Here is a 15,135-nt window from a genome sequence, read left to right on the forward strand (position 1 = left end):
AATGTTGCAGGCTCGGTTTGATTGAGCCTGTTCATGGACGGTACTGGATAGTGCAAGTTACCGTCCACGCCCCCTAGCACCGGCTTAAGCAGAATTCAACATTATACATGAACTGGTACAATTTGGAATTTTGAAACATCCGCAGATGTGTTCATATGGCGGTTGTCATGGAACCTTCAAAACTTTTAACAATAGTAAAATTATAACCAAAGTTGTACGTACCCTTTTTATTGTAACCATACTGTATAGATATATTTTCCCATTTTTTCCCATTTTGTTTTTCAATAATAATATTTAAATCACATACATCCTTTATAATACTACGGACACCCTGCTATCACAATCTTTATTTCTCTTCTGAAGAGAACTTGAATATTACTCTCTGTTTACAATAACTGATTTTACACTTGGCATCACATAGTCACTTATGTGTGCGACCAGAACTAATAACAGATAAACAACATGATAATTTGACAATTATACTTTTATTAAGGTACTTCATAACCTTGTGGCGGAAATTTTGGCTGCAGACGGGCAAAACCCATAAATTTTATCCAGTCCCGGGGGAGACTACTAACTGCCTTGTTACACTGGCAAGTCAGTGACCCAGGTTTACAACCTGGTGTCAGTCCCAAAAGTTGAACACGCTTAAGTGGACAGGTGTTAGCGGGCTGCCAAGATTACATCTGACTCCTGAGCAACGAGGGTCCCGGACGTAGCCCTGCCCTGGGCCTCCCCTCCATACGTAGAGGTGGAGGGGGGTGCCAACGGAACCCTGGAGTGCACCCCACCATAATACATAAAACTAATACATACAATGAACCTGCATGCTTTCAAGCAAGTCAGGCCAGGAGAAAGAGCCAGACAGTACCCGTAACCCCCTTTTTCGTCTCCCCGGGCCGCCACAGAAAATAACATTTTTTCTTCCATTATAAAATTTATACATAAACAACATTGTAAACATGTTTTGGAATAGGATTACTTATATACATTTTAAGATAAATGAACAGTATACATTTTAAGATAAATGAATGTAACAGTTTTTGATATTCATTTCAGTCATAACATGTAATGACATTCGCAGCTTTTATGATGTCTATAGGGTGGCTGTTGGTAATGTTAGTAAAGAATTGTCTGGTGTACTGTTAATCAGAGACTGCAAAGCTGTCTTCCAGTTGTTGATAAGAATGGAATTACCCAAGCTTGACAAGTGTGTTCCATCAGTATGGAATAAGTTTACCTCCTTAGCAGAAATATTGTTATTGTCAATGTATTGACCTCCATTTTTAAGAATAAAGGATTTGATTGCAATATTCACTCTTGTTCGTTTTTTTTCTATTTTCTTTCCAGCACCAAGAGGTGCATAGTGCCAGTACCTCCTTTGAAGGATTGATGACCATATTATTGTAGTTTTACAGAAAAGTGCTTGATATCTCAGGATTGAACACTGAATCTTTTCTATCAACATTTTACCTGTGACTCCCTCTGATGTCAGATCATTGGAGCCGCAATGAATCAATATAAATTGTGGTTTTGGCATTTCCATTAACATCGAGTCCATGAGTTTATCTAAACCATCAAAAACGAGACCTCTGCATCCCTTCCACTTAACTGACATGTTATGCTTTGTAAAACCAAGTTGTGGGTCATCCAGCCTTGCAGTTCTTTCAGCCCAGTGAACAATGGAGGACCCCATAATCCAGAGACATTTGTGACCTGAAATAACTTGGGGACAGTTAGTTTTTGGTTGATGTGTTGTAAAGATAGGAGAAAAAGGAAATTATTTAGGGGTTTAACCTGATATAACGAGTGAAAACCTCAGACTTCCAGCGTCCCATGACCTGTCGTCGGGCACCCCAATACTGTGGAGGTATGTTGCTCCACCAATGCGAAAGCTATGTGATCTGACATGATCGGGAGCATCTATAAATTGTAAAGCTTTCTGTAAAAGTGAACAAAGTTGATACTTTGTCAGGGGCTTGGTATTGAAGTGGATAAACAGATTATCCCTGTCGGCTGCATGGGGACGGTTCTTAAGGTACTTTGATAGACTGTTAACTGGACAATGGATCCCACCATTAGCTTTAATTTGTAATGTGACCGATAGACCTAGCTGATCAGTTTTTGACCATCTAATTTTTAAAAAGACTGTGTTATTAGATAGATGAACATCACTAACTAACAACTGTTTATGGTTAGACGATATAGTGCTGGGTACTGTGAACTCACTGACTCTTAGCAAACCAAAGAATGCCAAGGAGAAAGCTGCAGTGAACATGACTTGTTCATATTTGTTGCTACATATATATTTTAGACTGTAAATCATTTTATCAAGTAAGGTAAGTGTAATAGGAGCCCTTAAATCATTAACATGCCTCCCTTTTAGGCGGCGTAGGCCCTCAATTGCCTTAATCACTAAGAAGGATTTTGTGGGGTCTGTTAGACTACCCACTTTATGGGCATAACCGATTCCCGACATATAAGTAGAAATTGAAGAGGCGGACAGACCTTGCTGGGCGTAATAAGCAATAAAAAGAAGTAAATCTTTAATAGGGACTGGCCAAGTGTCTGGTAATTGATAGTTATTTCTAAAGTTGGATAACTTTTGAATGCTTGTTGCATAGGTTTTACGGGTAGATGCAGCCACTGAATTAGAAATTAATAGCTGTGCAAGACTATCTAGATGTTCCACAGGTGGGATGGAATCTGTGTGGGTTGCCAGTCTGCCTCTGGCGCTGCCTGTCTGAATCTGGCCCACTGTGAACGAGAAAGTGCATCTGCTATGACGTTTTTTCTAGAAGGGATATAAGTGGCTTTAATAGAGATATTGTGAGTTAGCATAACCAAAACTAGATGTCTAACTAGATTCATAATTCTCTCAGATTTACATGTTTGAGATGAAATGATATGTATCACAGCTTGATTATCTATGTGGAATAATATTTTCTTATTACGAAAAGAATTTGACCAAGTAACAATGGCTGCCACAACTGGAAAAAACTCTAACAGAGTCATGTCTCTAGTGAGCTAATTGAAGACCCAAAGGGAAGCTTTTTGTCATAAAAATAGTAAGTAACTGGTTTACCTTTTTCTCTGACCATTACTTTAAAACCAAGCAGGTCAAAGTCTGCTGGGGAAATGGGGAGAAGGCGAAATGCTGACTTTACATCAGATTTGCTAAGTAGGGCACCCTGACCTAATCTGGCAACCATATCTGCCGCTTGATCAATTGTTGAGTACGACACAGAGCAATGATCTTCATCAATATAGTCATTAATAGATCTATTTCTGGGATAAGACAGGTGGTGAATTAGACGGTAGTCACCGCCTTTTTTGGGAACTAAACCAATGGGAGAAATTTGTAATGTTGGAAATGGGATTCTGAGAAATGGGCCTGCTACCCTACCGACTTGTACTTCTTTAATTATCTTTGTATGCAGGACCCCTGGGAGTTCCCTGGCACTGCGTAAATTTGGAGAGTCTCTGTGTACCCGGGGGCCCTCGTATTGTAAGGGAAAACCTTTTGATATGCCTGTGATAAGGTCTTTTGCTGCACTAAATGGGTAAAGTTTCAAAGCTTTTAGTAATTCAGTGATATTTAATGGTGTATTGCCGATCTGATAAAGAGGTGAGGTACTATTGACCAGTGTGGCATACTGTCTGTGCATGTTTTCCTCCGCATAGCCTGCAGACATGACTGTACCTACAAGGAGTAAAAGGACAATGACTACCAGAATTGAAGTAATTACATGAAAATGACTTAGGACTGGAGGTACGTTGTTTATTAAACTTAACTGCAGGGGTGTCCGTAATTTGAGATGTTGTTTTACTATTATAGGCAGTACTCCTGGTTTGACCTGCCAAATCAGGTACTCTAGGTGATTGCCCATTTACATAGAGCAACCAAAGTTCTAAATCAATGGTGCCCCAAGACCTAGATGGGTTGTTTGATTGGACCTGGCGGAATTGTTCATCATATTTCCACCAGGAGTCTGATCTTGTTGCTGCTAAGCGTACATCCCGGAGGTATTTTAACAGCTCCTGGGATCTGATGGGAAACCTCTCTAGGTAAATGCTAATAAAAACGATGAATGCCGATGTCCATTGTTCAATAGACATTTTGAAATATGACCCCCTTGGCTTTGTGACGCATAACCTCCCGTTTCTAAACTGCAGTTCCCCAATTTGACCCTCTTCAGAATACTCTTGAAGCTGGCGGGATGACTTTAGCAGAAGTGCCAGGTCGGTAAATTCTCCAGCCCAAATTTTTTCTTTTATTTTTACAGGAATAGTACTTCCTAAACTATGAAAATTTTCATCAATGTTTACAGGATTTGATAGTTGAGTTGGCGAGTTATGAACCATTACTGAATCAAAAGGTTGATAATCTAATGAGGGTGGCGATGGAAATGAAACATACGGCCGGGTACCTTGTAATGGTGATTCCCGCGCTTCTACATCGCCGCCTCCCTGACTGGCACTGTTAACCGGTGTTCCGCCTTGGGATTGTCTGCTGCGTTTAGGCCTATTCTCAGTCGCATCTGTCCCGCTCCTTTTCTTGGTTTTACTTTTTGGCATTATTTTATTCTTTAAATTTTAACTTTTTCGGGTGCGTTTTTGAAGGACACTCTGTTTCGGAAAGTTCCCGGATAATGATTCGCCTCCTTTGAAGAGTATCTTAGTATGTCTAAATTCCGTACTTTACTTTACCGGATTAAACTGCACCTACCCACCCGCTAGATGATGTGTTTAAGAAGGATTATCGAATACGAGATTCTGGATAATCCCTATTAAATGAGTCCAAAGGTATGTATGTTGATTATCAATTTATGTATACCTGTTTATCATATCTCTTAGAATGCCATCACTTACAAAACTTAATAAATTTTCTGTGTAGTATTTCATGTACATAAAAATAGTTCTCCGTTTTTTATCAGATAGACAGGAAGTCTAGGTAACAGTTATTGACAGCATGTACACACAGATTTTAGAGTTGCTATTGATTCAGCATAATGCATAAAACGACCTTAACCTACGTCAGCTTACATATATTTAATAATAAAAGGCTAAATCACATCCTATGACTCAAAATACATACCTCCTAATGGAGGTAAACAGAGATGCTATGGTACACTGAAAAACTATTTCAACATTAAAATGGGACAAATTCACAAGTGTTTGGTTATACAACGGAATTATCGATAGTAAACTTTGAATTGTTTTGTGGTTATACACTAGGTCAAAAATATGAGTTTTTCTACAACCCGACATAGTCCTTTAAAGTATGAAGGCACTTGCTTACTGTTCAGTTCTCTTTATTCGTGTTGCCAAAAGTGACTTCCATGTATCACTTTCCAGTACTATTTGCTGAATTTAAAAATATATGCGCACGAGTAAAATCGTATTATGTTTGAAAACACACAAACCCTATCGTTCATATCAAAAAATTGTCATGTGCAATATATTTGGAAAACATTCCCTTATGTTAATTCACCAACTTTAGTTTTTGCATAGTATTATGTTCATTATCAGTATAAACGTTGTTACATTGTTACATTATATCTTAACCAATTTTGCATTACTCGAATATCCTGTACTAGAATACGTTGTAACAAAATCAGAGGATGTTCAGAGTTAACTGTAATGCAGTTGATGTATGTGAAATATTTTGTACCAGCAAGAGTTACCTCTCTTTATATTCTGCTTTCGTGAAAATAGGCTCCGCCTATTAATTTTTGTCTATTTCCGTGATAATGCATTATATGGAAGTTGCAAAATCTTTAACAAATGTTAATCGCGTTATAATGTAAAAAGAAAGTGTGGTGTTGTAAACCTGAGTGTGTCAAGTTGATGCAGTGATATTCTCAACGTCATGATGCACAGCATTAAACGTCTTGTGCACGTTCTATCGTTTACATTTCTACATGTCGCAAATTTGAAGTTATACATTTATAAAAACAATTTGCAATTTATCTGAGTTTCATGTTTACAGCTTCCATTTTATCAAATCGAGATAATCAAAATGCTTAATACCAGTGCAGTATGTAACTCTCGGATTGACACTTAGATTTTTACTTATCTGTTTAGTAGAACCGAAATATGCATTGTCAAGTTTCAAAGGCTGGATTTTTGACAACGAATAGCCTCCATAATCATGAACAACGTAGATAAATAACCAAGAATATCGAATGAAAACCAAGAGTTGTCTGTCCTGAATTGCGAGTAAACTCGATATTGCTTATGCTAAGACAATACAAACAAAACCGTTTTAAGACTTCTAGTTCGTTGCGATATTTCATATTCACGAGTTTCAAAATTCTTACATGTCAATAGGCTCGTAAACTAAGCTTCGTATGAATGTAAAAATAAACATATCTTTTGACACCAAGGTAAAGTGATTTACCTGTTAAACTTACCATTTAACTTACCATTTGTCGGCCATACTACATGCATTTATAAAGATATATATCTGTCATTCTTTGTATTAATGTAAATAAAAAATTCCGACAAATATTTTTCAAGTTTTTGATTCATCTAATTGTATAATGACTTAATTGAAAAAGAAAGGAAGTGGCTAGCCGTACGGTTAGCCAAATGTTCTAGCCGTACGTGAGTCGCGTACGACTAGTCAGGACTCACTGTATTGTCTAGCCGTACGGCACTTTTTAAAATTATATGGAAGTCGAACATGCATATGTTATTATGTGCCTTATGATTTTGATTTGTTGTTTTATTTGTATGAAAGATGATTTTTGTTAATTAAGCACATGGATCGAATAAATAATGATCGGAGTGGAATAAATAAAAAGAACATTGAAAAAACGGTGAAAAGCAAAAATAATTGTATAATTTTCAAATACAGTAGATAAATATCAAACATAAAAGCACAATCAATTAATTAGCCTTAATTAAAACCTATCCGCGGACTGACAATAGAATTTTAAAATGCTTTTCACCGAACATGCAAACTTTCCTAAGTGATGGACAAACTTCTATACCGTCGGTAATTGACGCAATTATCAGAGCCCAACAACAATAATTTTCGTGTTTTTTTTGTTTTTTTTTTTTTGTTTCATTTTAAAGGTGTCGAAAGTTAAACTTAATAAAACAAAAACAAAATTATCGTCAAAATTGTGTCAACTGTTTCAATTGATGTTAATTAACCTCAACCAAGCGCTATTGTTGTGATGACAAAGATCGATATTCGTACTTTTTAACTTTAGCCAACAAGGCGATTAATCTCTAAAAAAGACAATATACATGTAAATATACATGTACGAAGACTTTTGCTGTTTCTTGGTTAAAACCCTCGCTTAAAGTCATAAACTAACATGTGCATTTCAACATCCATATTATTTTGAAAATGCCGTACGGCTAGCCAATACAGTGTGCCCTTGCTAGTGTAACGTATCTCCGAGTGGTCTTTTGATTATAAGACTATTTAACTGAGAATTGCCTTCAACTACTTATTTACAGTTGATCCTATACATATAATTTTTATTACCATTATTACCTTACCATTGATTGATTGGACAAAGTAATGATTACTGATTATATGGTGAACAAACTATATAATAAGGAAAAGAAACAAATTATATAATAACTATATCACAAAAACACTTTATAAAAAGCACACAATATTTACAGCTTATAGTCATCCAAAATCATATAGAAGCTGGGCTTCTATATTTATTGGTGATCGTTCACCTCACCAAAATAATATATACAACTGATTTTCACCAAAATAATATATACAACTGATGTTCATCCAATATCAAAGAAGCTGAGCTTCTATGATAAATAAGACGTATCCCTATAGTCGACGTTCAGCAGCTAGAGCAATTATATCCTATCTTTGTATTCCCAAAGAAGCCGAGCTTTTAAGAGATTTACATATAGGACGTTTGTGGCCACGGTTTATCTTTCTGGATAGCTTGAAGTGTTACCTTCGCTTTCAAAGCCGAAAAGTGATTTCAAATGCGCCTTCACCTCCTAATACATGGATAAGAGAAGCGCCGTCTACTGGAGTACTTCCCCTTGTTCTAAATAATCTCTTTATTTATTTATTTATTTTATTTTATTTTAGCAACAACATAGATCACAGTTACATAATAAGATATAAACATATATAAAATAACAGTTTATCCAAATTAAAATATCATATATCATATTAATAATAAATAAAACAAATTTAGTTAATGACTGAGATCAGATGAGGCATTAGATAAATGTATTTTAAAAAAAGGTAAATAAATAAATTAATAAAATCACATTTCAGTTTAAGACTACAACAGTCAGAATTATAATTATCACAGAATATTGTTTAAAGTTACTGATAAACATGATATAAAATATAATAAAAGAATTTCAATAAAATTTCAATACAAAGGTTTTGTTTAATAGTGATCTATGGTTACAAGGATAGCCCATTAAGCTGGTGTGCTTATTTCCAATGGGGTCCTGTTAACCAAATAGATGGAAACAAGATGAAACCAGAGAGACATTCATTCCTCAAATAAAAATAGACAATGAGATAACCTTCAAATTATTCAATCACAGTAGTTTTGCATTATCACAGAAAGAAAGGCACAGGAAAAAATAAGATAACTAAAAAATAATAAAGTTTGGCGAACTTATGTCGCCACTTAGTAATATAAAAAATCACTTTGATGTTGCGCAGCCCATATTGAAGCAAGATGGCTTTTAACAGAAGTTTTATATAAAGTTGGATTTGATATACATTTTACATCATCTGGCAAACTATTCCAATCTTTAATACCATTATAGAAAAAGGTGCTATTACATGTCTTATTACAAAGAGGAATTGAAAAATTAAACTTATTTGATCTAGTGTTGTAGTTGTGTATATCAGACATCCGAACAAAATTTGTTTTCATATAAGTTGGACACTTATTATAAAAAATCTTATGCATATGATTAAGTCTTAATTGTTTAACTCTGTTTTCAATATTTAACATGTTAACATCTGTAAAATCAGAAGGAGTTAAACTAGTTCTTGGGTGGTAGTCTTTTATAAACCTTATGACTTTGTTTTGAGCTACTTGCAGTTTTTTTTTTCAGACTTTTATTTAAACTTTCGTACCAGGACGAACAAGAATAGTCAAAATGACATTGGATTAAAGCAGAACAAAGCAATTTTCTACAGTTAAATGATAGACATTTACTGTTTCTGTACAAAAATTTAAGTTTAGTGTTTACTTTAGATATGACTGTATTAACAATTTCTTCTCCAGACAGAAGATTTTCAATTTTCAAACCAAGATATTTGACTGTCTTAGTAGATTCAATAGTGTGACCATTACAAACAATATTACAATTATTAATCTTTTTAAGTTTTTTCTTTGGACCAAAAATCATACATTCAGTTTTTTAGTGGAGAGACAGTTTATTATCAACTAGCCAATCTGAACAAGATTCTAGAGCTTTACCTAATTTCTGTGAAATAAAATCAGGATCATGATGAGAAAAAAGTATAGTGCTGTCATCAGCATACAAAATAAGCTTACACTCAGAATCGATACTGGTGATCATATCATTTACATAGCATAAAAAGAGCAATGGACCTAAAATACTTCCCTGAGGAACACCACAATTTACTATTGATGGAGAAGAAGAAAACTCTCCAATATGTACTAATTGTTGCCTGTTATTTAGATAAGATCTAAACCAGTCTGTATTGGTAATTTCCATCAGATGAAGTTTTCCACAAAGAATATTATGATCAACAGTATCGAATGCCTTTTGCAAATCTATCATTATCATTCCAGTAAATAAGCCAATGGAATTATTCAGTCTGATATGATCTAACAAATGTATGAGACAAGTATCAGTTGAATGTGAACTTCTAAAACCAGATTGGTGTTCATACAATATATTATTTTTAACAAGAAATGATTCTAATTGATTATATACAGCTCTTTCTAAAATCTTAGAGATAATACTTAATATACTAACATGCCTATAATTGCCCACTTCAAGTGTACAATTTTTCTTATATAATGGTTTCACCCTGGCAAGTTTTAAATCATCAGGGACAAAATTTTCTCTGATGGACATGTTTATTATGAAAGCAACAGGTAATTTTAGAAAACTTGCTCCATCTTTTAAAAATCTTGCAGGTATTCCATCCAGACCTGTACTTTTACAAACATTTAAACTACAAAGTTCTTTAAATACAAAATTTTCTGACACAGTTTTTAAAAAGAATGTTTCACTTTGTGAGTTAGAATTGGAATAAAACTGTTTAATAATAGTGGAATCAAGAGTAAATAAATTATTGCCAGTCGGCAGTTTTTCTACAAGTTTGGCTGCAACAGTTGTTAAAAATTCATTAAAATGATTTGCAACAGAGACTGGCTCATGTGAATTTTCTCCGTTAATATTTAAAACAATTTTTTGTATCAGATTTCTGTTGATTTTTATATCCCAGGGATTTTAAATTCTGCCATAGCTTTTTGGGATAAAATTTGTTTTCTTCAACTTTATTAGAATTTTTCTGATTTGTCTTTGATTTGTCTTTGTACTTTATTTCTGATTTCACTAAAAACTTTAAAATCTTCCTTGCAGCCATTTTTCTTAAATTTATATAGGTATGAATCTCTTTGTTTAATCATTTCAAAAATTTTAGACGACATCCAAGGTTCAGAAGATTGTTTAAGTTTTTTTTCTTTAATAGGAGCAACATGGTTTAAAATTTCCATAAAAATCTCTTTAAAGGCCAACCAGGCTAAATTCACATCATTTGCTAAATAACAAGCATCCAAGTTAGTACTGGTAAGTTTATAGACAAACATTTCTTTGCTATAATTCTTTAAAGATCTAATATTAACAATATTATGTTTGTTAGAAGGTATTTGCACAGATTTCCTTGTACAAAAAGTAAGAAAATGGTCGCTAACTCCAATAGGAATAGTTCCTGATTGTGAAATTTTATCTTGATGATTACAAAGAACATGATCTAACAAACTACTAGTTGTATCTGTAGTACGTGTTGGTTCAGAAATAATCTGAGACAGGTTAAACATTCTAAGAATATTACAATAATATTTAAAAGAAGAACTTGTTTTTTTTGTTTAAAACATATGTTTAAAGTCTCCTTGAATTATATCTCCTTCCCAAAGTTCAAGATAATCTATAAACTTAATGATATATTGAAACTAAACTTACCTTTTTAAATTTAGCATACTAATAGACTCTTTTCGACAGATATAACATAGTTATAAACAAATATGACGTTAAAAACATTTAACTACACTTAACTTACCAAAATAAGTAATAATTGTTGTCAGATGCAAATGGCGCTTTGAATTAAAGAGACGTTACTCTTGTATTGCTAAACAAACCCATTCGTACATAAATAAATTCGTCACACTAGTCGTACGTGGCTCACGTATGGTTAGAACTTTTGGCTAGTCTTACGCTAGCCACATCCAAAAAAGAAATATTTGTTTGATTTTTTTGTTTCAGATTTTTATTCATTTAATAGTAGGATAAATAAGAAATATATAACAACATGTGTACAGAAAATTAAAAAAAGAAATTGAATAAATATGAAAAGAGCGAAGTCTTTAAAATGACTTTTAAGTATGTTTGCATTAAATAATAGGGATTTGTATATTTGCGAATATATAACAAGTATTCTGCTCATTGAATTATCAAGACTGAGAAAGACAATTTTATCTAAAAAATTATTTATAAATTTTTTTTTAGAAGTATTAAGCAATTTTCTTTTAAAATCTGTTAAGCTGTTAAATCTGATAATTTTTGTTATTGTAAAAAAGAAAACTTTTAACCAATTTTTCTGCTATCAATTTCATACAGTACTATTTTTATAAATAGAATTTGACTGTGTCTTGTCGATATGATCTTTCAACTTGATTGCACATTGATTCGCACCCCTGATTTTAAGTGAATATTGAGATCGCTCAAGATTATGAAGTCAAATCAGTTGATGTTGTTGTTGATGATGATGATTATGATGATGATGATGATGATGATGATGAAAATAATAAAAGACGTTTAAGAAGCGCTAAGAAATATTCATAAATTACACAAATATTTGTAACAACAACAATAAGCGGGTAAAACTCGAAAATAAAAAATAACTTCTAAAGAGAATGTACTTTTTATATTTCTTTTTAGTCGAATTATCAAAATTCTAAGATACTGAATTGCTTTAATAAAGGATTGATAATTAATAGTAAAATTTATCATATATTTTAGTTTGAAAAATGTCATTAAATAAATGTTTGTGTGTTGAAAGCTCAGTACTTATATAAAAAGAAATTATTGATTTTCTGCTCTAATGGAATAACTGTTCTGTTAAAGACTTTATTCATATTATGTCCCAGTTTCTATTATGCAGTAGACACTTTATTTCATTCAAATAGGCTTTAATGCCAATGAAGACACAAAACATACAAAATAACCAACAGTGTATGACATCAACATATATACATAATATCAAAAATCATCAAATGTTTGAAGATCATTGATTTGATTGATAAAGAAACTACCTGCCACATTTTTCATATAGTTACATATATAATATCAAGATTAATATATAACTCACAAGCCTTTTACCAGGTACATAACACTCAATGTTGTTTCTCTTAACAACAAAAACCTCTATATGATTTACACGAGCCCAAGAAGATTGACGTATAGTAATTACAATTTTACACTTACAAAATAACACTTACATATTCACATGTATTCTGTATCGGTTATCTTAAAACTTACAAAATAATATTTACCTATTTGCATGTAATTCTGCATGTGTTATCATAATTGATGCATAAATATATACATACATGTAATATTAATTGAAAATTGTAGTAATTATTATTGACTTTAGTACATAAACAATATTGACATTTGTGTCACGGTTCAGAACTGTTCACTATTTAGAGGACAAAATGTGTAAATTGCCTTAGTTCCCCGAACGGTACTTGAGGGTCTCGGGTTCGTGTGCCAGTCAGGCTCCACATTTTTCTTAAACTGTGATACTTTGCGCCCAACGGGGCACCGTTACTGCATATAGCTCAGAGTTTAAGTTTGCATACTGCTCTGTAAATCTGTGAATTTCAACAAAAGAGGGGAGTATGTCACTGTTCAGAGCTGTTCACTTTTTAGGAGAAAAGATTTGTAAGCGGCAAAATAGCTCAATCGGATCAGTATTTTGAGGGTCCCTTGTTCGAGTTTCGGTCAGACTGCATATTTTTCCCAGCCTATATCATACGACAAATCATTTACCGATAAATCTATAGAATAAATCACATATCTTGTGAACTATTAATTACACAAAGATTATATACAATACTTATATTACGTTATATCTACGAGTTTTACAAATGAGTTGTTTTATAATCACTTATGACTTTATGTAAATATTTTATGTATATTGGAGATGATTTATAGGCATATTTGTCCGGGTATATTTAATATGTTGTTTAAATTATATTTGTAAAATATGTGTGCACATGTCACTAAAATAAATAAATTGCTAACTTACTTATACACAGAATTAAAATTTAAAGATGCCTTCACATTATCTGCGGATTTCATGATTCAAATAAAGCTTTATCATTACACGAATATTTGGAGTATCGGTTACAATTCGAAAGTCCAATTTGAAAAGTGATTTTACTATCAATATATAATTTTTAATGTTCTTAACTTGATTTTTTTAAAACAACTGCGACACTTTTATTTTTAAACGGACAATTACTTATACAAAAACTGTTTCCAAGTTACCGAACTATGCAGAAACTCCGCTGAAGGAAGACGAGAAAACTCGGGAGATGATCATTATATTATCCAAGATAAAACTTAATTGTGTCTTGTTTAAATGACGAATTCCGACAGATAAAAGGATAACAACAACATGGCACTGCAAAAACATTGGTAAGAATACAACAGCTACCATGTCGGTTTCATTTTATTATGTCAGGTTAGAGTCTTTATAATATCTGGAACAAAATCACATAGCTACTCGGTTATGAGATCCCAATTTAATTCCCTTATTTCTTACATGAATTGTATAAGAAATAAACAGTAAAAATTACCGTTAAGACATTGAACATCAATTGCGCTAACTTACGTAATCGGAAAAATCGACACTCGCTATACCTTGCTGCGTTTATGATCAATATCTGGGTCAATATCCGGCTTAATCATATTGGGTTCGATCGCCATACAGCACGTGGCTGTTACACAATATTATGTCATCAATTGGACCGCGCGAAAAGTATCAAAATTGGGGAATTCGAAACTTCATAAGATTTCTATTCCAAACTTGTGTACAAAAATGCAAACCTGTATGTTTCCTGAAATAAATGATTAAATAAATAAATTACTAAATAAATAACTAAATAAAAAAGATAGATGGATGGATGGATGGATGGATAGATTTTACCTTTCACGATTTCAACTTCACAGATTCGCGATTTTAATATAATTAATTCATGTTTTGAACATCACAATTTTAACGTTATCATTTTCTCATGTTTGGCTTATCATTTTAAAATATTATAATGATAATAAATAAGAAAAAACAAAATAAAATGATTAATCATAAATGCAGAATACAAACAAATACTGTCTAATCTTCGATCGCAATTGTAAAGTATTCGCTATTTATCTGCGGCTGTATGGTGAAAAGCAAACCAAGCAGTATTCAGCTAGATATACAAAACAAGATATTTCAATATACGTTGTCGTTCTTTGTTTGCATGCTACAGGTGGATGTCTTACACGTTCTGTGCACTGAAGATAATATAAGTATGCAAATGACGTGTTAATACCTCTAGAAAATATTACATTGTGTTACAGATTTCCTGTTTTATTTATTTTGTCAAATATCTGACAAATATTAGATCAGACTAGTTCTTTCCTCTTATAGGAAAAAAGCGATTTTGAAGTTTATCTTCATTCACTATTTCTATATACAGAATCCGTTTATGCACGAATATGGAATTTCGTATTATAGTTATATACGGACTTGTTATAAATATTCCGTATATCATTAATATACCGACTTCGTATATCAAAATTCCCGTATATTACGATTGTACGGATCACCGTATATAAGTCGTATACGGACTAACATAATAT

The 15,135-nt window shown here is 32.9% G+C and overlaps 1 protein-coding gene across 1 annotated transcript; it reads right to left on the reverse strand.

Moving 5' to 3' along the window:
* Positions 1 to 466: 466 nt before the first annotated feature.
* LOC132716892 (uncharacterized) lies at positions 467 to 4,791 on the reverse strand. Its single transcript, XM_060700226.1, has 2 exons — positions 4,431 to 4,791; positions 467 to 1,716 (listed from the first exon to the last, which is right to left on the reverse strand). Exons 1-2 carry the CDS (start codon positions 4,576 to 4,578, stop codon positions 1,097 to 1,099), a joined length of 768 nt encoding a protein of 255 aa, XP_060556209.1. The 5' UTR covers positions 4,579 to 4,791; the 3' UTR covers positions 467 to 1,096.
* Positions 4,792 to 15,135: the final 10,344 nt, after the last annotated feature.

This window comes from Ruditapes philippinarum, unplaced genomic scaffold (genome assembly GCF_026571515.1).
Source record: "Ruditapes philippinarum isolate M1 unplaced genomic scaffold, ASM2657151v2 ctg499_1_1_1_1, whole genome shotgun sequence".
NCBI lineage: Eukaryota > Metazoa > Mollusca > Bivalvia > Venerida > Veneridae > Ruditapes > Ruditapes philippinarum.